Consider the following 19,896-nt stretch of genomic DNA (forward strand, 5'->3'; position numbering starts at 1 on the left):
TGTTCTTGTGCCTTAATGCTCTCCACCTGACTCTCTGTAATTCTGTAATGAGGTAATGAATTGCCTTGCACTTTGAAGTAATATAGGTGTATCGCTACAGTATGTTGGAGCACAATCTCCTGCCCATTGCTGAGCTCTATGATGACATCAACTTCAACACCAATGCTTATGAAATATTAGTAAGGTGAGCTGTCTTGGACTGTGAAGGTCTTCCATGCCTCACAAATCATCCCTCTTTTAAACGTACTAAGTTCTCTTTTTGTACCCATTCTAGCCATAATTATAGTCAACCAGGTTTATCCTACATTTTTACACATGACCCTGAACATGCAGGGATGTTAGTTGCTTAATTACCCCTGTGTGGAAGCCCATGCTTTCTATGTACTTGGAGTCCCTCATTTACTTAGGCGTTTCCATTTTTTTTGTCCACTACCTGTATCTGCCATGCATATTTTCTTTGGTTTCCCCTGTCTTTCATTCTAATATAAATATTTTTGTCTGTGAATCCAAGCAATCTACAATCTACAATCCATGTACTAAAATCATATACCATTCCTTAATAGCAACAAGTCCATAACTATTAGTGGTTAGTAAGCACTGTAGAAAGCATGTCTTTATCCAGGTGTTGGGTGGGCAGTTCAACTTTGTAATTCTCTGCAATGGCGCAGAGATGATCAGTGATATGATTCTACGCATTGGTTTAAAAATAATGATGATAATTATTAATAATAATAATTTGTTGTTACTCTTTCTGGCCAAAAGATGCATGTGAAGTAAAAGAAAAATACAAGAAAATGACACATATAAATCTTGAATGTCATAACAAGTTCGAAAGCAGAGGGGAAACATGATTTGTAAACAAAGTTTATTGCATTGGAAGAGCAATTGCCCCTCTTGAGAATCATCTCTAGATTTCATTCTTCTGCTGTGTTGCTTTCCAGGCAAGGGGCAGCAGGTAATACAGCTGTGGGTTTAACAGTGCAGTGTTGACAGCACTGTGAAAAGGATCATGGAACACTGTGGTTAAAAGGAATGCTTAAGACAAGCACATAATTCTGGGCCTTTGAGGACAGTCGTCCAGACGTTGTTGCGAAAGTTATGAGATTTATATTGTGAAAATACATTCAGGACTAAAGCCCTCTTGAACCAGAGCTAAGTAGCCCTGACTTAATATGATGGCTAGGAAGCATTTTTCAGGTTTTGCAGTTACCTTTTAAAATTTTCATTTCAAATAAAAAGTAAAATTAGAAAACACTTCAATATTCCTAAATCAATTCGGTAATGAATGTGCAATGGTGTGGCAATGCATTCTGCATTCTCATTCACTGGAATGGATGGAGGAATTGATCATGCAAGGGATAACATCCAATCCTGTTATTCAGGACCTGAAAGGATCAATTTCTATATTTATATATGTCAGTACATTTTGTAGCAAATTTATTAAAGAAGGACATGGATAATGTTACTCTTATTATCATTTATAAAGCACTATGTTCTTCTCAACGCATGAAGAAGTATTGGATATGCCCATTTGAACACTTGAATGACTTCTGGGTTAGATACCCAACCCTTTGACTTCTGGGTTAGATAATGACATAGTCTACATTACACACAGTAGGCTGATATTTCATTATCTCATGTCTTTAAAGTACACCGCTTGCTTGGTCTCAGAAAAGCCCTGCTTCCTTCTTTAGGTGCTTTTGGCGCCAAGCAGGCATACGGTAGAAATCCGAGCGCGTTGCCCCGATCATGGCCTCAAAATCAGCATCCGACAGATACTCCTGTTCAAAACAGAAAAATTGTTTATTATTAAACTTATGGAAACACATTTTTTCTATAAAAAAACCCAAAATGCCAAAGAAGATAACCATTCATAAAAACACAGTCAATTCTTGAAAAAAAAAAACTGCAATTGTGATTTCAATTTAGTTTGTTTCAGTTCATTGACCTCCCAAATACCCTCAGCTAGTTTTCTAACTTTTATGACTAGATTCAGAATATGAGGAGCAATTTTTGTTCTGTGGTAAAAAGGTTTGAAATCCTATCTTTTAGTTAAGAAACATGAATTATTTTCAAGTGTCACAGATCTGTATTCTATTATATACTGCTTTTGTTCATTCTTTATATATCTATGGCCCCATGTCATGTTAATAAACAAGAATAATTTCTGTTAAAAACATGAAAAACCTGTGTACGCATTATCAAATGAGCTCCAAATTTCTGCTACACAAAAATAGTTTGCTGAAACAGTTTAGGAAAAATGGTTCAAAGAAAATTAGATGCATGCAAAGTGTAGAACAGCTGGAAAACTATTGCAGGGCAACACCCCTAATAAAAGTTTAAGACTATCCAACTCCAATGTTGTACTGCCATCTACTGTATGTTCTGAGCAACCAGAAATATTTCATTAACAAAACTCAAGGGCCAGCTCTGGACAGTTAAACTTTATTTTCCAACAGCTACAAAATTGCAAAACTGCAAATCTACCAGAGCCTGTGAAGATTGGTCTGATCAGTCACCTCCAGTCTCATCATCCTCAGCCACAAGGTCAATGAATGAGAGTCAATGAATGAATTAATTTTCTTTAATTATTATTACTAAATGTACAGTAACCTATTTCACCTTTTTAGTATTAAAGTCATGATGAGTACAACACCTAGAGAAAAATCATGATTTAAAAACGAAGCAAAAAGTTGACAGATTAATGCAAGACCATAATAAATAAATATAAAGGAACTGTGGCCATAAAAAACTATTTTAAAGAGAGGAGTGTGAGAGAAGGTGCTAGAGAGATATGAAAATATTTTAAAACCTGTGATGATACATCTTACAGTATATTGCAATGATAAGATACTGCATATATTGTGCATTTACATTTTGCTGGTAAAATACTTTAAGACTTCTCTGCCATATGTTATTAATGTTTGTCTGGAGGGAAGGGTATTGTAATAACCTCTTTTCTTGCTGGGTCCACACCCTCAGGGAGCTCATCCACTGTTTTGTTGATCAGTAGTTCAGCAGCAAGGCCTGACGTGTTGCCCTTGGAGACTGCTAGACTGGCCTGGGGTTTGGACTGTATACTGCTTTGGGATTTGTACACAGGAGAGGGGCCTGCAGGTCCCCCAGGTGCACTGTAGGTGGCACCACTGCTCCACCTGTTCAGGTCTGTGTTGTTGAAATCCTGCAGAAAGACAATTGGCTGGAATGTCTTAAATAGCCTCAAATGTCTTCGCTAAAAGGGTTTCGATTACCACAAAAAATGCAGCAGTTGTGATTCTCTTACTAGATTGGTTGAGTAAGAGCTGTGAACAAATCTTTTTTTGTCATTTTCAGTTATGGGGAATAATACACACCAAAGGTTTTGAACTGGAACTGCAAATCACGTTTCTGAGCTTTTTATCAGGTCACACAAGAGGTTACACAAGGTTATAAGGTTACAAAAGTAAGTTAAATAATAAGATTTAATCATAAGAAAACAGGAGGATAAAATATCAAATTGATCTTCGTTAATTTGTTAATCTGGAGAAAAATGTTCATATGCAAACTAGAGAACACATCACTTACAACAGTAATTTGTGAAATCGCTGAAACATCTCCCAGTTTCTTTTTCATTTCCTCATAGGATCTGCCACCCTGAAGACAAAACATGTTTTTATATTTTAACTATTCTTCTCACAACACAGCATCCACAACCAAACATCAAGAACAGTCTCAAATTTAGTCTCAAATTTATTAGCTCATAATTCATAATGGATCTGAACACCAGATTTCAGATTATTCACCCTAATTCCAATTCATTATGATTCTGAACACAGTTCAGAACGCTTGAAAAAGTTCAAGAAAGCCAACTTCATCTTCCAGCTTGTGCTTCTACAGAAGCATTCAAAGATTTTTCATTGTAAATCATCTGCTAACTGACTTCATCACTCTGTTCTCCCCCTTACTGATGGCTGGTGTGTGGTGAGCATAATGGTGCACTACGGCAACCGTCACATCATACAAGTAGATGCTGCACATTGGTGGTGGTGGAGCGGAGTCCCCATTACCTGTAAAGCACTTTGAGTGAAGTGTGCAGAAAAGCGCTATAAAATAAGTGTAAGGAATTATTATTATTATTGTTGTGATTATTATTAAAGTCAAACTAGAAGGTGCAGATGTATGATGGAAAGAGTGTCCACAATTATGTACTATACTTGCTGTATTCAATGTATATCAATTTGCTGTATTTGCTACATGAGGTATTGCATGTGCAGTTTGCATATGAGCTACCTGAGCAGAGCTTCCAAAAAAATTAAGGAATAAGAAGAAACTAAGGAAAAATAAAACAAAATGAGTGTAATACAGTTCAACTGAGAAGAAGATGTATTCTCTTTCACGGAATCCCTTACACTCCACTTGTGAGGGTCCCAGGCATTGAACCAGCCAGTGAAAGTGGGTGGCTCATAGCCCTGCTTCACCATGATGACAGGGGTCCCAGGGTCTCTTCCTGCTGGGTGAGTCTTCAGGTACTCAACAGCACTAATGTAAGACTCCTTCTTCTCACACTCATTGGCCTGCTGGCCAATCCATAGGAAGACCTGGTGATGGAAAAAAAGATACATATGATTTAGTTTTGTTTTAGTTTTGAAGAAGTATTGTTCATAGACGCAACTAGTGCTAGACGTTGGTTAAACTAATCCTAATAACTGACATTCTGTTAGTGTTCAACAAATATAAGTGCAAAGTAGTATTGTTCAAAAGAGAGACACACAATTGTTCTATAAAGTATGATGAACAAAGTCTCATGTGCCTCTTTGTATACTACACACCCAAATAAACTGATTACTTAGAACTACAAGGAATTCACATTATTCTTTTCACAAAAATGGCTAAATATTATTGTACCTGGTCCAAAGACATTTTTATGAACCGACATGACTTGGTTAATTAATTATACTTATTTACATTTGACAGGCTGATAGTGTGTATGTGGCCTCAGCCGTACGTAAGTGCAAGCTGCATGTTTATGATACATGTATTACATTTAAAAAACAGTTTAAATACAAACAAGTCACTTGCTGTTGCACGGGATGTTGTCTCATTTGCCTTGAAGAGCCTGGACATGTGCATAAATAAACTGTATAACTAAATATACATGGATTTCTTTCTTGTTTCTCATCAGAAAACAAGATAGCAATACTATCACCAATGAGCTGATCAAGTCAACCATGTGTATCACCACCAATTACGAATGATCAATAGATCAAAATGACACCAAGATCCACATTCGGTACACTTCATTTTTCTGAAAATATACTAAACATCAATTATGTATTTATGCATATTTAACATAGTAATGAAAACATGTACTTTTAGAAGCATATTGTCATTTCCCTTATTATAAATGTATGAATACATGCATCAGAAGTGTATAATCAGAGTGTGTGTTAAATATAAGCCTGCAAAAGTTACAGACACAGTTTTAGGGCTTTCTAAAACCACAAGGAGAAAGCAACAGAGCTCACCTCCTCCCAGGTATCAAGCAGCATGACATCATCCTCATCCAAGTCATCCTGGGCAAAGTCGTCCACTTCAGTCATCACGAAGCGGCCCGTCTGGTTGGAACACTCAAACAGCCGGGGCTTGTGTGGCGGCTTCTCCTGCTGGAACCTGAGATTTGCAGACCAGGGTAAAGGGTTTCAGACCGCTTTCAGCAGCTGGGGAGATCATTTGGGCTACGCTGTCCCAACACAGCATTACAGGTTACACTATGTTACTATGTTTTCTCCTCTGAGAACTGTGCAGGACAAGGCTGAAACTTGTATTTGATTTATATCTAATTTGTGCAGGATACTGAACAAAACACAGGCTTACAGCAGCTGCACAGTAGAATGCTGAAGGCCTGATGTAAAAGAAGTAGTGCACTTAGAGACACTGGGGACTGCAAGGGATTTATCTGGCAAATAATGGACGATACAGCATATCATATAGTAAATCACAGGTTTCTGTGTGGGTTCTGCCAGTTCTCCCTGCAGCTACAGCAGGTGTCTTTTATGCAGTGTCTCTATCTAGTGTCTCTGCTTCTTGTATGAAACAGACTGAGACTGTCTTGGTTCACAACTGGGTTGAGAATTCCTTCCTTTGAGCATCCGATGTTTGAATAAAGTCTCATATTCAAGTAATTGTCCCTGATCTTCTATGGAAATCTAAAACTGTCTGGTACAAAATTGACTGTCACTGGTATTTTATCTTTTCACATTGAAAAAGAATGTTTCACTATAGGTTGCGAGAGTTCACCTCTTGTCGCTGGTGTAAGGAGCTTTCCCTCCCAGAGCCACCCAGAACTCTGCAGGTTCCTGGCCCTCCAGGACTGTCTGCTTGTCTTGCCTGGAGATGACATCGGCCACAGACTTGCCCATTTCTCTCTCATCCCCACTGCACCCCTGTGATGTAATGACACACAAAATGGGTTAATACAGTGAATGTAATGCATACAACACCTTCTGATTCCTATGTGTAATTGACTGTATTTCTACACAATTAGCCAGCTCATGATCAAACGCTAGTTTCCCTCCCCACAATTCATTCTTACATTTACAAGCATTTCAGAATGCACTGATGACACACAGACATTACAAAACCTTCAAGAAAAAAAACAGCAATGGGAAAAAATGGGAAATTTGTCATGTTTATATCCAGAAATAATGGATATGTACATAACCTCCCATCCCCTCCAGATAAGGCTAATCTGATTGGGTCCAATCAGCTTCTTTCTCGCCTTTCATTCAGAAAGGAAAAGAACAGTTAAGACTGCCTTCCATACATAGTTGGGAAGAAAAAACATCACGAAACCACATAATTCTGCATCATTTTACAATAAAATCGATGATATTAGTCTTGTTTTAGTTGTATAGGGAAGATTAGAATAACTATTAAAGCGGTTACGAAATGATAATGTACAAATTATAAATAAAGTGACAAAACTCCTAAAAATCGAAGGACCTAGAAAGGTTATAAAAAGGGCATGCTATTCTGCTCATATAACTCGTGGTTACTTAATATTCTGGAAGATAGTCTCACTATTTATTCCAGTGTATTACTTTCAGATCATGGTATAAAATAAAGAGATAAGGCTCTTTAAAATGACATGTGATGTGTAGAAATTTTCTGTGTTACTGCTGACAGGCTGCAGTGGAGGGTTAAACATGGGAGACCTACCTTGCCAGACCACACATAACAGACCCGGTCGGTTTTCAGAAGGAAGACGTCGTTTGTGTTGAGGGAGGATGCCCGGGCTGGAACCTCAGTGGCTTTTGTGTTGAATTCATTAGTGCCTCTGACCTGGAAGAGCCTGGCACCTGGTTCAGGTTTCACTACGCCAGCACGGCTTGTCCCACCCTAAACAGTGATAACACAGCTATGAGTAAACAACCTGACTCCAGAATCTTGGCAACAAATCAGTTAATTAATTACGAGGTCTTTTACCTAGATTTGATAGCAAGAGAATGGCATTTATGTCTGCTTTTGCATTCAGTAATGCTCCCAAGTATGGTCTCGGTTAGCTTAACTTTGGATACAGAGAATTGCCTCAGAATGCAATGGAGCTTCTCTGAAGATGTAGCCTCAATATGTTTGTTATTGTTTCATATCACTGTTGTATGTACGACAATAATGACAATGCATCACCCACCATTAATAAGAGAGACATACTGTATGTAAGAGTAAAGGATTTAAAAAAATAATCCCCTACACAAGTAACTTGTAACTGTAATGAATTAGTTTCTAAAAGGAATCTTCCCCAACACTGAAGCACTGAAGCTGCATCCTGCTAACCCCCCCAAAAAAACAGTGAACAGAAGAAGTGATTTGGGGTTAAATGGGAAAACGAGAAAAAATTTACCTCATAAATAACGAGCTTCCCTTTGAAAATGGCCAGAAAGTGCCGAGGCTCCTTCCCCATAGTCACCCTGACCTGCACTGCAGCACCATTGTACTTATTATCCATATTGACTGCCTGGTAAGCACACGCTGTGATCTCATCCTGAGTTGCATGGCTCCCCTGAAGCAACACAGTTCAAGAAAGTGCTCAGCTTTCATGGTCTATTCCTATATGCTGTGGCATTCCCTAAAAATTAGTAAAACAATGACACATGCCATCTCTTTCAGGAAACAAAAAGTGACCTTGAAAAGGTTTCTGAGAATCCGTCTATAGAAGCTTATAAGAGGTATACAGAATGTTGTACAGATTGTTGCCTCCCTACTTTAGCATCTTTGCGTTATCCTACAAGAAATGTCTTCACAGTCAAATACAATTAGTTTGTCAGAATATACCTGAAGAATACCAAGGGTTAATCATACAAAACATGTTAATAACATAATACTGTATGATTCAACATGTATAAAGACTGGAATAAAGTAACACATACTGTAAACTTCACCTTAAGAGTACTTTTAAGTTCAAGCACAGAAAACATAAGACAAATGTACTTCTATACTTTATTAGCCAGATTGCCCTTACCAGCCACATGTAGAGAATATAATGAGGTTTTTTGGACTTCATGTAAGTGTAGAGCACCAGGTAACAATCTCCTCCATAGAACTGGCCATAGGAGCTGGGGTGGAGCTCTTGGAGTTCAAGATTTTCAATCCTCCACACCTAGTCGACAAGATCAGTCAGTTACATGTACTGCAACACTACGACGAGCTCCAAGTTGAAATGGTTTAAAACCCTTCACACAAGAGTGGCATTTTTTTCTGATTTTGTTTGCCTTTTTGCTAATAGCAATAATAATAAGGACTAAGGCCACAGTCCTTTAAAAATATATATGTAACCAAATACTGACTTTTATACTCAGAAAAGTACTTAAAGTGACTGTGTTCTAATACGTAGGGTCTCACGAAACCACTGGGTTGAACACAATAATGTATGTTTTTCTTCTAATTTGATCAGATGTATTCAAAGAAATACCCCAAAATAAAATGTATATTGTATTTTACTGAACATTAACATTATCCAATTGATAGGAAATTCAAATTTGCTCTTTATATACTGTTTTTAGTGAGACAAAAACAGTGTTTTCTCACTAAATGCTCTCTTCCTCTTCGGGCTTCAAAAAAGCACCTACAAAACCATACTGATCTTTAGGTTTAACATAATAACATTGGCAAGTGCTCACTGTATGGACACACACCTGCACTGTTCCAGAGGCATCATCCACCATCCTCTGCTCAGCTGCAAGTTCTGGTCTGGCGTGAAGCTCCATCACATTGAACTTCGTCTGATCTACCTTGGCTGGGTAGAAAAGGACAGAGCCATTAAAACATGGTATTGTGTTCTCCCCATATATGGTATTCCAAATGTCAATTTGCACCTTGTGATCTTTACCTAGTCTCTTCACTTATTGTAAAACATTAATTGATGATTATGTGAAACAAAATTAGAATATCTGAAGCAATATGTTAGAAAGGGTAAGATACATGTAACACATAATCACTGATGTCACCTTTATTTCTTAGTGTCTGTTCTTACATTTTACAACTTTTAAAATATTCTCAAGAATACTTGGTTCAAACTGTTTTATTATACTGTATATGACGCTGAATATGAGTTTACAATTTACTGTTCTTTACTACTGAATATTGGCTGATTTCTTGCCTTTTCCTTCCTTTTATACACTGAAGACAAGCATGAGTAATGGAAGGATCTGTACTGAAAATTAAGGAGATATTGAATCATAGTTACCAATCCTGCCCACAGAATAAGTCTTGCCCAGGCCCTGTGTCTGTCCCTTGACTCTCCAGGATTTGAAGAGGTGTTTAAACATTGCTGACTCTGCTCCGTCGGTCATCACTTCCACATTGGTGGTAGAGGGGTAGTTTTTGGCTTTGATGAAACCCTGAAACAACGTTGGCATTTGTATACAACTGCACTATCTCTGGAAATACTTAACAGAAACTCTCTTCTGCATCTTATTATGCATGATTATAATCATTTTATTTCAGGTGCTGGAAACCAGTGCTTCAGGAGTTACTTTTCACCACCTGGTTTGTTTTGTTTTGCACACGTAACATTTATTGCGCATCTAGAACTGGAAGATGTTTGGATTTCTTTCTCTGTACAGAGCTGAACTATCCCAAAATGGGGACACAGCATACATGTGCTGAAGCATTCTACTTAAATTGCCACTAAAAATACACAGCTTTCTTGAAATCAAAGCTTTTAAATGTATTATTAGTTTAAATTGCTCTGTGCGTATTTAATGTTAGCCAGAGTTTGTAAAGTGTGCCCTTAAATTTGGGATACAGACCTGAAAAACTACATAATTTTATTATTGTTCTATGGGTCTTCCTGACCCAAGGCTGTTTTTTTCGGGATATGTGACCCATCAGCAGGGTTTGATGCATCACTGGGGCTTCCCATGCTATCCTGCAAGGCATTCAGGCTCTGGCTTTCCCAGGGGTCTCGTGCTTTCGCTCCCACAGACTCACCACTGCTCTCCCCACAGCAGAGTGGCGCTCCTCCCTGGAGGCATCCTTGCCTTTCCACACGAAGACTGTGGCGCCACCCTGGTCCACAATGTAACATTCCTGAAAAAGAGAGGAGCTCGCATTGTTTTTTCACGGCAAATTCAAATCGCATTTCTGAGAACAGGAGCTTGGAGTTTAACATTTAAGAGAAAAGGATTACAGTGAATTCTTTTAACCATCTGTTCCCCGTCAGGTATTGTGCTATTTGGTCACTTGCCGTTTTGTAACATAACAAGCTGTTTAAGTATGGCTCACTGGGATTCCACAGGCAGTAATGCACATTTGGCCGGGGACCTGGGTCAGGGTAACTTTCTTAGAGGTCTCATGATTCCTGTCTTGCTGCACACCAGTGAGCCTAAAGGCTTGTCATTTGACTGTGAATTTTCTAAGTGACTCAGCTCTGCTGCTTGTGCTGTGGGGCTCACAATGTGAAAACAGACAGGTAGTGTTATGTACAGGATTGATCTGATGCATGCCTTTAACTATAAAGTTTAAAGTTTAACTGTTTAACAAAGGAAGTCTGTGTCACTGCAAGCACGACAATAATAGATTGACTGGATTTTCAGCAGATCTCCCTCCATCCTATCACAATTTGTGCAAATATATAATTGCTGAAAACAAGGAACATGAATGTAACAGATGGCTTGACAGATTGAAAAGACATGCATGCTGTCTTTATACCTGCTGTGTTAGAACATGGGTTAGAGCATTGAGTCTGATTCAAAATTGATCATTTTCGAATGTGCACATGTTTATAAAAACACACTTATAAGTAATTGGAAATTTGAATTAAAAACTCAGTGAGCAATAAGCATTTAAGTAACCTTCTTGATGTATTAAGGAACATTTCAACTATAAATGATTATAAATTAATTTTAAGTGTAGTTGAAGGCATCACATTTCTACACAGCATGTGTTAAAGTGAACCTTCAGGATTAAGATTCAGAGCTTGGGTCTTTATTTCTGAGTGAAAAAGAGAAGCTCATTTACCGAGGACTTGAGCAGGTCCTGAGTCAAGGGTTGAGTTGCGATCTCCTGCACAACCAGGTTACCACCAGATTCTGAAACACTGAACACAGTAACACATACAGTGGATTGCATAGGTATTCAGACCCTTACACAGTTTTCAGATTTTGTAGGTTTAAAGCTTGCAGTCAGGACACTTTGAAGTAGCAATTTATCTGTGTTATGTACACAACCTGCTCCACATATTTACAACAAAAAACAAAAAGTAGTAAGTTAAAAAGATAATATGAAAGAAAAATTGAAAACCAGTGGTTCATTGATTTAAAAGGCAATTAGTTACACCAGAGCTAATTTACAACTGGTATTACTAAGGGGTGTGTACACTTATCCAACCCATTTTTCTAGTTCACTGTAAGCCATGTTTTGTATAAGTAAAATAAATAACTCATTTCAATCTGAGAAGGACCATACATTTAACAGACACACACATACTACACACAACAGCTGTATATATGCATATGACATAAACACAGCATTTCTGAGAACAGGAGCTTGGAATTGAACATTTTGCATATCCATATGATATAAACACAGCATTTCTTTTCAGAAAGTATTCAGAAGCACAACAGAAATATAATGATGATGTGCATACTGTATAATTGTTCATGTCCATACATACTGATAGAGTCTAACGTTGGCCGTCTGGTTCAGGTCAGGCTGGTCATCAGGAATAGCCTCCTTCAGCTTGCCTTTCCTCTCTCCCAAAACAGCCTTCATGACCTTCATGAGCTCTGGGTAATCAGCCTCATCACTGCCTTCCACAAGGCCAATCTGAGCTCTGCCACCTCGCTCGCGATCCCGGATATCTTGGGCCAGCAGCATCGCCTGAACCCAGAGTGACACATCCATTATCAGTCTGACCTGTTCACTAAACTATTTCACCTTCCCATGTGTATGCCCATGGACAGGCTTTCTTTATTAAGGCAGGGTTGCTAATTGTCTCCAGTTTTAGGAATTAACTTGTGAACCACAGGAAGTTCCCTAGTTAGATTGCTAAGTTGAATAAAATGTGGTGTACTGTAATTTCCAAAGCAATAAAAGTGACAATGACAATATATAATTGTTAACTGTTTGAATGTTAGGCAGATAAAATTTAATTGATACTAGTAGTTAAAATGACTCAGATTCACAATTTAATTTAACATAAACAAAGTTAACCAATGTGGTCAGACAAATTGTGATTGCTTGATGTCTTGTGCAAGCAGTAGAATAAAGGCAGAAGTTGTCTGAGTACAGCTTTAACAAAGCCAACACTATCTTCAGATCATTCCGATTTACATTTCTGCCTTTGGCAAGTTACCTGTTCCTGGAAATGATGTAGACCAGAAGTGCCAAACTCAGTTCCTGGAGGGCCAGTATCTTTTCTACAGCCCAACCTGTACCACATCTCCAAACTGAGCTTTCAGTTACATAGAGGGTCTAATTATTTATTTAAATGCATGACTTTAATATTTCTAATCTGGCTGCAAAGTGTTAAACTGTAAACCTCAAAGGTTATCACACTTTTAGGTGAATGTTATGAGTTACCAACTTAACAAAAACCTTAGGAAACATCCTGTTTATAGTCTAAGTAAGGAAATAATTAGATTAATTGTTCATTTTACAGCTCAAGTTGGAACAAAAATCAGAAAACATTAGGCCTTCTAGGAATTGAGTTTGACACCTCTAATGTAAACTTAAGTTACCCTCTTAACAGGATGCTCTGGCACTTTTTCATTTTTAACACTCTCCAACCTTTAATTTCTCTCTCCTGTTGCTCTCAGGGCCATTCCACTGCACAATCACTTTCCCCATGTCCAGCAAGAAAATATCTCCAACGTTGAAACTGTTCCAGGAAACTTCCACCTAGAAAATACCACCATCATTATCATATGGGCACTGCCATTTCTTTTTACAAAAAAACAAAGGACTTTCACTCAGAAAATACTTTAAACTACACATCACGGAAAAAATGTAAAATGTTATTGTAGTATTTATATCCTTTACATAAGAATTGTGTGCTCAGCAATCAGTGCATTTAGTAACATATCCAGTAATAATACATTATATATTGTACGTTGCCCTAGATGAGGGCAAATACAAAATAAGAAGAATGGTTTCCAATCTTATCAGGAAACTATACTATATAGGTCCATGTGGGTCCTAATGCCCCAGTATAGTGATGGGGACACTATACTGTAAACAGGCGCCGTCCTTCGGATGAGACGTAAAACCGAGGTCCTGACTCTCTGTGGTCATTAAAAATCCCAGGGCGCTTCTCGAAAAGAGTAGGGGTGTAACCCCGGTGTCCTGGCCAAATTTCCAATTGGCCCTTACCAATCATGGCCTCCTAATAATCCCCTTCTATGAATTGGCTACATTACTCTGCTCTCCTCCCCACTGATAGCTGATGTGTGGTGAGCGTTCTGGCGCACTATGGCTGCCGTCGCATCATCCAGGTGGATGCTGCACATTGGTGGTGGTGGAGGGGAGTCCCCATTACCTGTAAAGCGCTTTGAGTGGAGTGTCCAGAAAAGCGCTATATAAGTGTAAGCAATTATTATTATTATTATTATACACATAAACTGGATTAGCTCTTCATCCATTCATTTTCTAATCACTTTATCCAATACAGGGTGATGAGTGACACCAGAGCCAAACCCAGCAAGCAACGGGTGTTAGGCAGGATACACCCTGATCAGAATGTCTGTCAAGCAAAAAATATATATACAGTACCTATATATTTTATATACCTATTGATGGGGGATACTATGTAAACAAGGAAGGAGAATGATGTCCAGTTGTATACAAACAGTAAGATCCCATTTTAAGAAAAAACAAGAAATTCCCATCTAGACACAACTGACAGAAACATTATAAAGGGATTGAAGCGCTCTTATGTATGCTCATAGCTTACCTCTGTGGCTGAGACATGCTTCCTCCCTTTGACATGAAGGAGGCGCAGGATGTTGTACACGTTGGGCTCTATGTGTTGGAAACCAGAAGCTACTCCACCCTTCTTGTAACTGTTCAACAAAAAACAAGAAGAAACAAATTCAGAGCTGTGAGAGTGCATTTTATTTTATTTTTTCACAAAATGGTACAAACATCAAAAAAGCTCCTTACATATTTCTTTAATCAGATTCCATAAACAGCTTTTTGTGCTTTCTGTATATCTCCTAAGTATATCCATTTACTGTAACAGTACAAAATTTGTCCTCTTGTACAATAGTTACAATAGATGGATATTTCTGTTAAGCATTACAGACTTTCTTGAATTCATAGAAAAACATTATACTAATCAGCATTAAAGGAATAATGGTTATTTCTCACTTGAAACAAGCACAACTGTCTCTTTCTGTCGTTTTTCCTTGATTTTTACTTTTATTAAAACTTCTGCTGAGCCAATAAAACCAAAGAGCTTGTCCTGTAAATTCTGTCAAGAGAGAGCACTTACACAATCCCATTCTTGAAGTAGCTCCGGAATTTGGGGGACTCATTTCCCTGCACCTCTCTGTGCTGAATCGGGCTTCCTCCTAAGTAATCATCCAGCTGTGTCACGTAGATAGCAGCTGCTCCCTGCTCATCTTGAGAAGACTCTTTCCCAATCCAATAATGCACATCCATAGGCTGACGTGAGTCCTGATTTCCCTGGACACGCAGACAATTACAGCTGGTCTTCAGTAAAGGTGACCATTTAATAATACTGAGAATATGAATACACTACCTCTTAATTAATAATGGGTGACAGTCTACAAGATGTCACAACATAGCCAGAGGTGTTTATAACCACCTATCCATAAGCACTATTTTTTTTTGCTCCAGATACAGAGGAAGCTGTTTATAAATTCAGATGTACTGAGTGATTCCAAAACACACTTATTTTAAATTAGATTTTGATTTCTTTTAACCAAATGTCGCAGTTGTGTCTCTGTATAGCGCAATACTATCATACTGGGAACTGCAGATGCAGGAATATAAAGCCTGTGTAATTCTGAGGTAAAAGGGCACAAGTTAGAGCACAAGTATCCTACATCAATTGCATGGTATACTAATTAACGATGGACATTATGTGAGATTGTCATTTTCTAGTTGATTCATGGTTCAATTTAATTGGAAAAACATCTTACAATGGTGAATGCCAAACTCATGTGTTTGCTATCAGCACCATAGGCATAATTAATCTTCTGTATTACTCATTCTGTACTTTATTTTATACTACTATATTACTTCAACGGGATGTGTTGTAATGTGAACTTTACTGTATGACTCTGTGTGTAACTTAGTTACGGCTATTTAGTAAACTGTGTTTATATTATAAAATATGCCTTGGATAAAGGTATCAAGTAAATTATCATTACTAACAAATTTATAGGGACAGACTATAAACTAAATGTTTAATCTACACAGATAATTTATCTGTATGGTACATGCAGAATACTATCCTAACTTGAATTAAATCTCTCTCTCTCTCATCCTAGCATTAATCCTGCATCAGCAGGGTCCGCTTGTCGGCACACCCATCTCCATTTGGTGGTTTGAACCAAATCTTTGAGCTGACGTTGCCATTAAATGCAACCAAGAATACTCCAACTGGCGTGTCGCTCCGCCTTGTACATTAGATGCCCTGGAATTTTTAATGACCCCAGAGAGTCAGGACCTCGGTTTTACGTCTCATCCGAAAGACGGCGGTTGTTTACAGTATAGTGTCCCCGTCACTATACTGGGGCATTAGGACCCACATGGACTGCAGGGTGAGTGCCACCTCTTCCAGCAGCAACCTTAGTTTTTCCCAGGAGGTCTCCCATCCAGGTACTGATCAGGCTCACACCTGTTTAGCTTCAGTGGGTTGCCAATTGTAAGTTGCAGGGTGATATGGCTGCTGGCCCCTAACTTGAATTAAATATTTACCTTTATAGGTATAAAAACATTATGACTTGATAATACCAAGTTATCTGTTTAGAATATTATTTGCTTTACTAATTAGTTCTTCCAGTAAAATAGCTCTCAAAGTCTTCTCAAAGTTTATTGCATTTAGTCTAAAGTGGGTAGGTAATCAAAGAAGTGCAAATATAAAATAGAAAGTTAAAGTATTAAACTTGTTTAACATCATACATTAATTTAACTTCATTACACTATAACTGTATTATAACCTCTTTGTGTTTAATTTAATTAGAGAACCTCTTATGATGGTATTTGTTTTAAGAAAAACTGACATTTTTACATGTATACACATGGATTAAAAATAACAGACAACATAGATAGTAATAAAATATAGTACAGTACTTTCATATACAGTATATGCTTTTGATAATTTTTTCAGGCTTTACAAAAAAGCAACAAAATGGTGCAGAACAGCAGTATCAAAAATATTTAAGGAGTATAGCATTTCCAGAGGCCCTCAATAAGAAAGCTCTTGAAAAAAATCAATTTGTTTTTGCTTTACTTACATGAAGCACAATGTAGCAGTCACCTTCAAAGAAGTTTCCATAGGCTTGTTCAAGGACTGGAACCATTTCCATTTTCTGCAGAAGAAATTAAGGCAGGATGTTTAAAAAAAGGCTTTAAAGATTTTTTTATAAAGGAAATATCTCATTCTGATGTATAACAATGAAGTTTTTCTTTCAGGAGGCTTCATTCTGGTTTTCTGTTATAGCCATTATTCACAAAGCTGTGGAATCTATGATTCTGTCATAACACACATATTAAAAGGTATCTCTGGTCATCAGGTATGGTAGCACTGGTAGTTATACTGTATTTGATTATATCTAAAATCTGGACAAAATGGGAGCAAACTGACAAATATATATTTTAAATTTGCCAGTTATTTTGTTAAACCAAACTCTTTTTGGAACAGACAGCTGTGTGTTTTTCACATCTCAGCCCTCAGCTACAAAATTAAGGAACTGTAGGCTACCTCTCTGCAACTAATTTGCCTTTGAGCCATTCATCTCATAACACATCACAGTCAACACAGTCCCTCGCTAGATGATGTTGAGTGGATAAAAAGCTCGTCACCCACTAGCACCACCATGAACCTGCATGAACCACGTCGATGTGTTGCTGAAAGTTGTGGTTTTAATTACACAGTATTCTCAGTGGATCTTAGCCATGTGCGCACCACTACTTGTTGAATCCGGCTCACAGTTGACTAATGTAACCAGTGATGCCTGGATCATATACCTCAACCTGTGCATGGGACATAGTCTATACTCAATTAGGTAGCTGCGTCAGCATGCGTAGACTACAAAGGAATAATTAAAGGTTTATTCCATGCTGAAAAGAGAAGAAAGTAAACACAATGTTTCGGCTGTGGAACCTTCTTTGCATGTCTATACTATACTCGGGTGTCTATAGTCTATACTCATTGAACCATTGGGAGCCCCTGCACTGTTTGAATGGAAATATGTGTTGTGCACTGCCACTTGTGGAGTGCTTAGTTACAACAATTGACATGACCTAGGCTGCAACCCAACAAAGCCTGGATCAGTAAGAGGGCAAATAATTTGTGGTCAAGTACGTGGTGACCTGTATGTTCTTCTTGAAATTACAGGTGGAACTGTTTTGCAGAACATATGAGAATTTGATCTAAGAATGCTTGATCTGAAAACAACCAGAAGCAAATACCTTCAGTGCAAACTATACCGTTAAGTTTGCTGCAGACATTTAGTTTTTACTATGTATATTTATGTTTCTTTTTGAATTTCCAACTGATACTTCAGTTTAAGTTTTAATTTGTAAGCTATGTTTTAAACATATGCAGACTGCTAAAGAGATTTTAGGTATAAGTGCAGCTCCTGGCTTTCTAGTGATAATATATACTGTATATTGAACCTGGCTGTATTTTGTCAGAGGTTTTCATAATGATATTTCATGCAATCCTATATGTGTTAAAGACAAGATTTCCGATATAACACTTTTGATTCCAAACCTCAGACTGAAACTGAATCTAGAGCACCAGAACAGGAGTTCTTACATTTATAGTCCATATTTGCAGACCTGGTTTCTGTCGGATGCCTTTAAAAGCTTCAGGTGTTTCTTCAGACATTTTGGCAGGAGTCTGAAAAAAAAAGAGTATGAACCATTAAGTAATATAAGTATGACTATTGAGAAAACTATAGGTAGTAGACTCTCGAGAAAAGTCTAGTTTTTTAATATTATATTTATAATTGAATTGATACTTTAAGTCTTAAATATTAAATATTTTAACAAAAAAATTGGATGAACCATAAAATGTTTGCTGATGTTGGTATAAGGGAACACTGTTATTTGGACTTCAGTAGTGCAAATAGTTTGAGGAGCCATAAATTGCCAAATTCTGTTGTTAGCGGTAACCTCAATGCACAACACAATGTCAACCACATTCCGAGACCTTTGCATTTCCTGTTTTTACAGCAGCACCAACAACAGTATAATCTCATTTCAAATCAACACAGGAAGAAGAAGCGTTAAATGTTCTGCTATAATCAGGGATTAATCTCATTCAAAGGTCTCCTGCTCAACAACATAAGGCAAGTTTACTAACAGGAGAACTGTCACAACAGTAATACTATAATATCCTGATACTGGAATTTTAAGGGCTTTATAAAATTCTGTTCCAATACACATGAAGAAAACTTCTACAATTTGAATGCAAAATTCAAATATGTAATCCTGGTGGATAGAGATGCCCTGGACAACATCTCTTCAAATCTGTTCACTTTAGAGGAAATCTGAACTTGAAAGCAATTGTTCTCTTCTGGAACTGAAGCAAGAGCATATCCAGGGAAAATTAAACTGACATGTGATAAACAGATTCCCTCCGGACCTACACAAAATAACACATAGTTAACTTGTTAGATAACTATGTGCTTTATCTTGTTTATTTTAGACTTTTAATATATATTTTTCCCAGTGTGAAATGCCTCTAATAGGTAAGCAGAAAGCATAATCAAGATTTATTCATCACAATCTCATTAATAATCAGAGGCACATGGAAGATGCTTTGTATTTTTTAATGTTGACAAATACAAACTTTTGTACTATGCAATATAAAGATAAACATTTCTTAAACTGTTATTAGTTTGAAATTGTAAATGACTGAATCAGAAAGCTGGAGGAAGCTGTTAAATGCATTTGAAATTAGAATATTTTCTCAGATAGGTGTAGTTCTTTCACTGTTACTGGACATTTCTCCTGGAACTTGCAGATTTGGTCTAATCCCAGTTGAGTGGGTTAATCAATAAGAATAAAAAAATAATAATTAGTCTTATTTCAACACTTAGGAAAGTATCAGTTCAGTATTCAAAGGAAACACAGCCACTTTACCTACTATGTCAAATGTGTATCTGTCTTTGCTTACTTGTCTGGGATCAAAAGAAAAAAGAAAACTAATTCCAAGTTCTG

The 19,896-nt window shown here is 37.5% G+C and overlaps 1 protein-coding gene across 2 annotated transcripts in view; it reads right to left on the reverse strand.

The window, feature by feature from the left end:
- Window positions 1–848: 848 nt before the first annotated feature.
- Window positions 849–19,896, reverse strand: part of vill (villin-like) — a 39,386-nt gene continuing 20,338 nt past the window's right edge. For both annotated transcript variants that reach the window (XM_088642985.1, XM_088642986.1), the window contains 19 exons: window positions 18,488–18,571; window positions 16,962–17,036; window positions 14,969–15,162; window positions 14,429–14,537; window positions 13,267–13,377; window positions 12,152–12,357; window positions 11,497–11,575; window positions 10,468–10,566; window positions 9,722–9,875; window positions 9,171–9,271; window positions 8,498–8,635; window positions 7,880–8,038; window positions 7,198–7,377; window positions 6,277–6,422; window positions 5,505–5,649; window positions 4,389–4,577; window positions 3,565–3,633; window positions 2,954–3,181; window positions 849–1,781 (listed from right to left, as the gene is read on the reverse strand). In XM_088642985.1, the coding sequence (XP_088499111.1) occupies window positions 1,668–1,781; window positions 2,954–3,181; window positions 3,565–3,633; window positions 4,389–4,577; window positions 5,505–5,649; window positions 6,277–6,422; window positions 7,198–7,377; window positions 7,880–8,038; window positions 8,498–8,635; window positions 9,171–9,271; window positions 9,722–9,875; window positions 10,468–10,566; window positions 11,497–11,575; window positions 12,152–12,357; window positions 13,267–13,377; window positions 14,429–14,537; window positions 14,969–15,162; window positions 16,962–17,036; window positions 18,488–18,559 (2,568 nt within the window). In that variant the 5' untranslated portion in view covers window positions 18,560–18,571 and the 3' untranslated portion in view covers window positions 849–1,667. The remainder of the gene's footprint in view (window positions 1,782–2,953; window positions 3,182–3,564; window positions 3,634–4,388; window positions 4,578–5,504; window positions 5,650–6,276; window positions 6,423–7,197; window positions 7,378–7,879; window positions 8,039–8,497; window positions 8,636–9,170; window positions 9,272–9,721; window positions 9,876–10,467; window positions 10,567–11,496; window positions 11,576–12,151; window positions 12,358–13,266; window positions 13,378–14,428; window positions 14,538–14,968; window positions 15,163–16,961; window positions 17,037–18,487; window positions 18,572–19,896) is intronic.

This window comes from Lepisosteus platostomus, chromosome 8, assembly GCF_059453375.1.
Source record: "Lepisosteus platostomus isolate fLepPlt1 chromosome 8, fLepPlt1.hap1, whole genome shotgun sequence".
Classification (NCBI taxonomy): domain Eukaryota; kingdom Metazoa; phylum Chordata; class Actinopteri; order Semionotiformes; family Lepisosteidae; genus Lepisosteus; species Lepisosteus platostomus.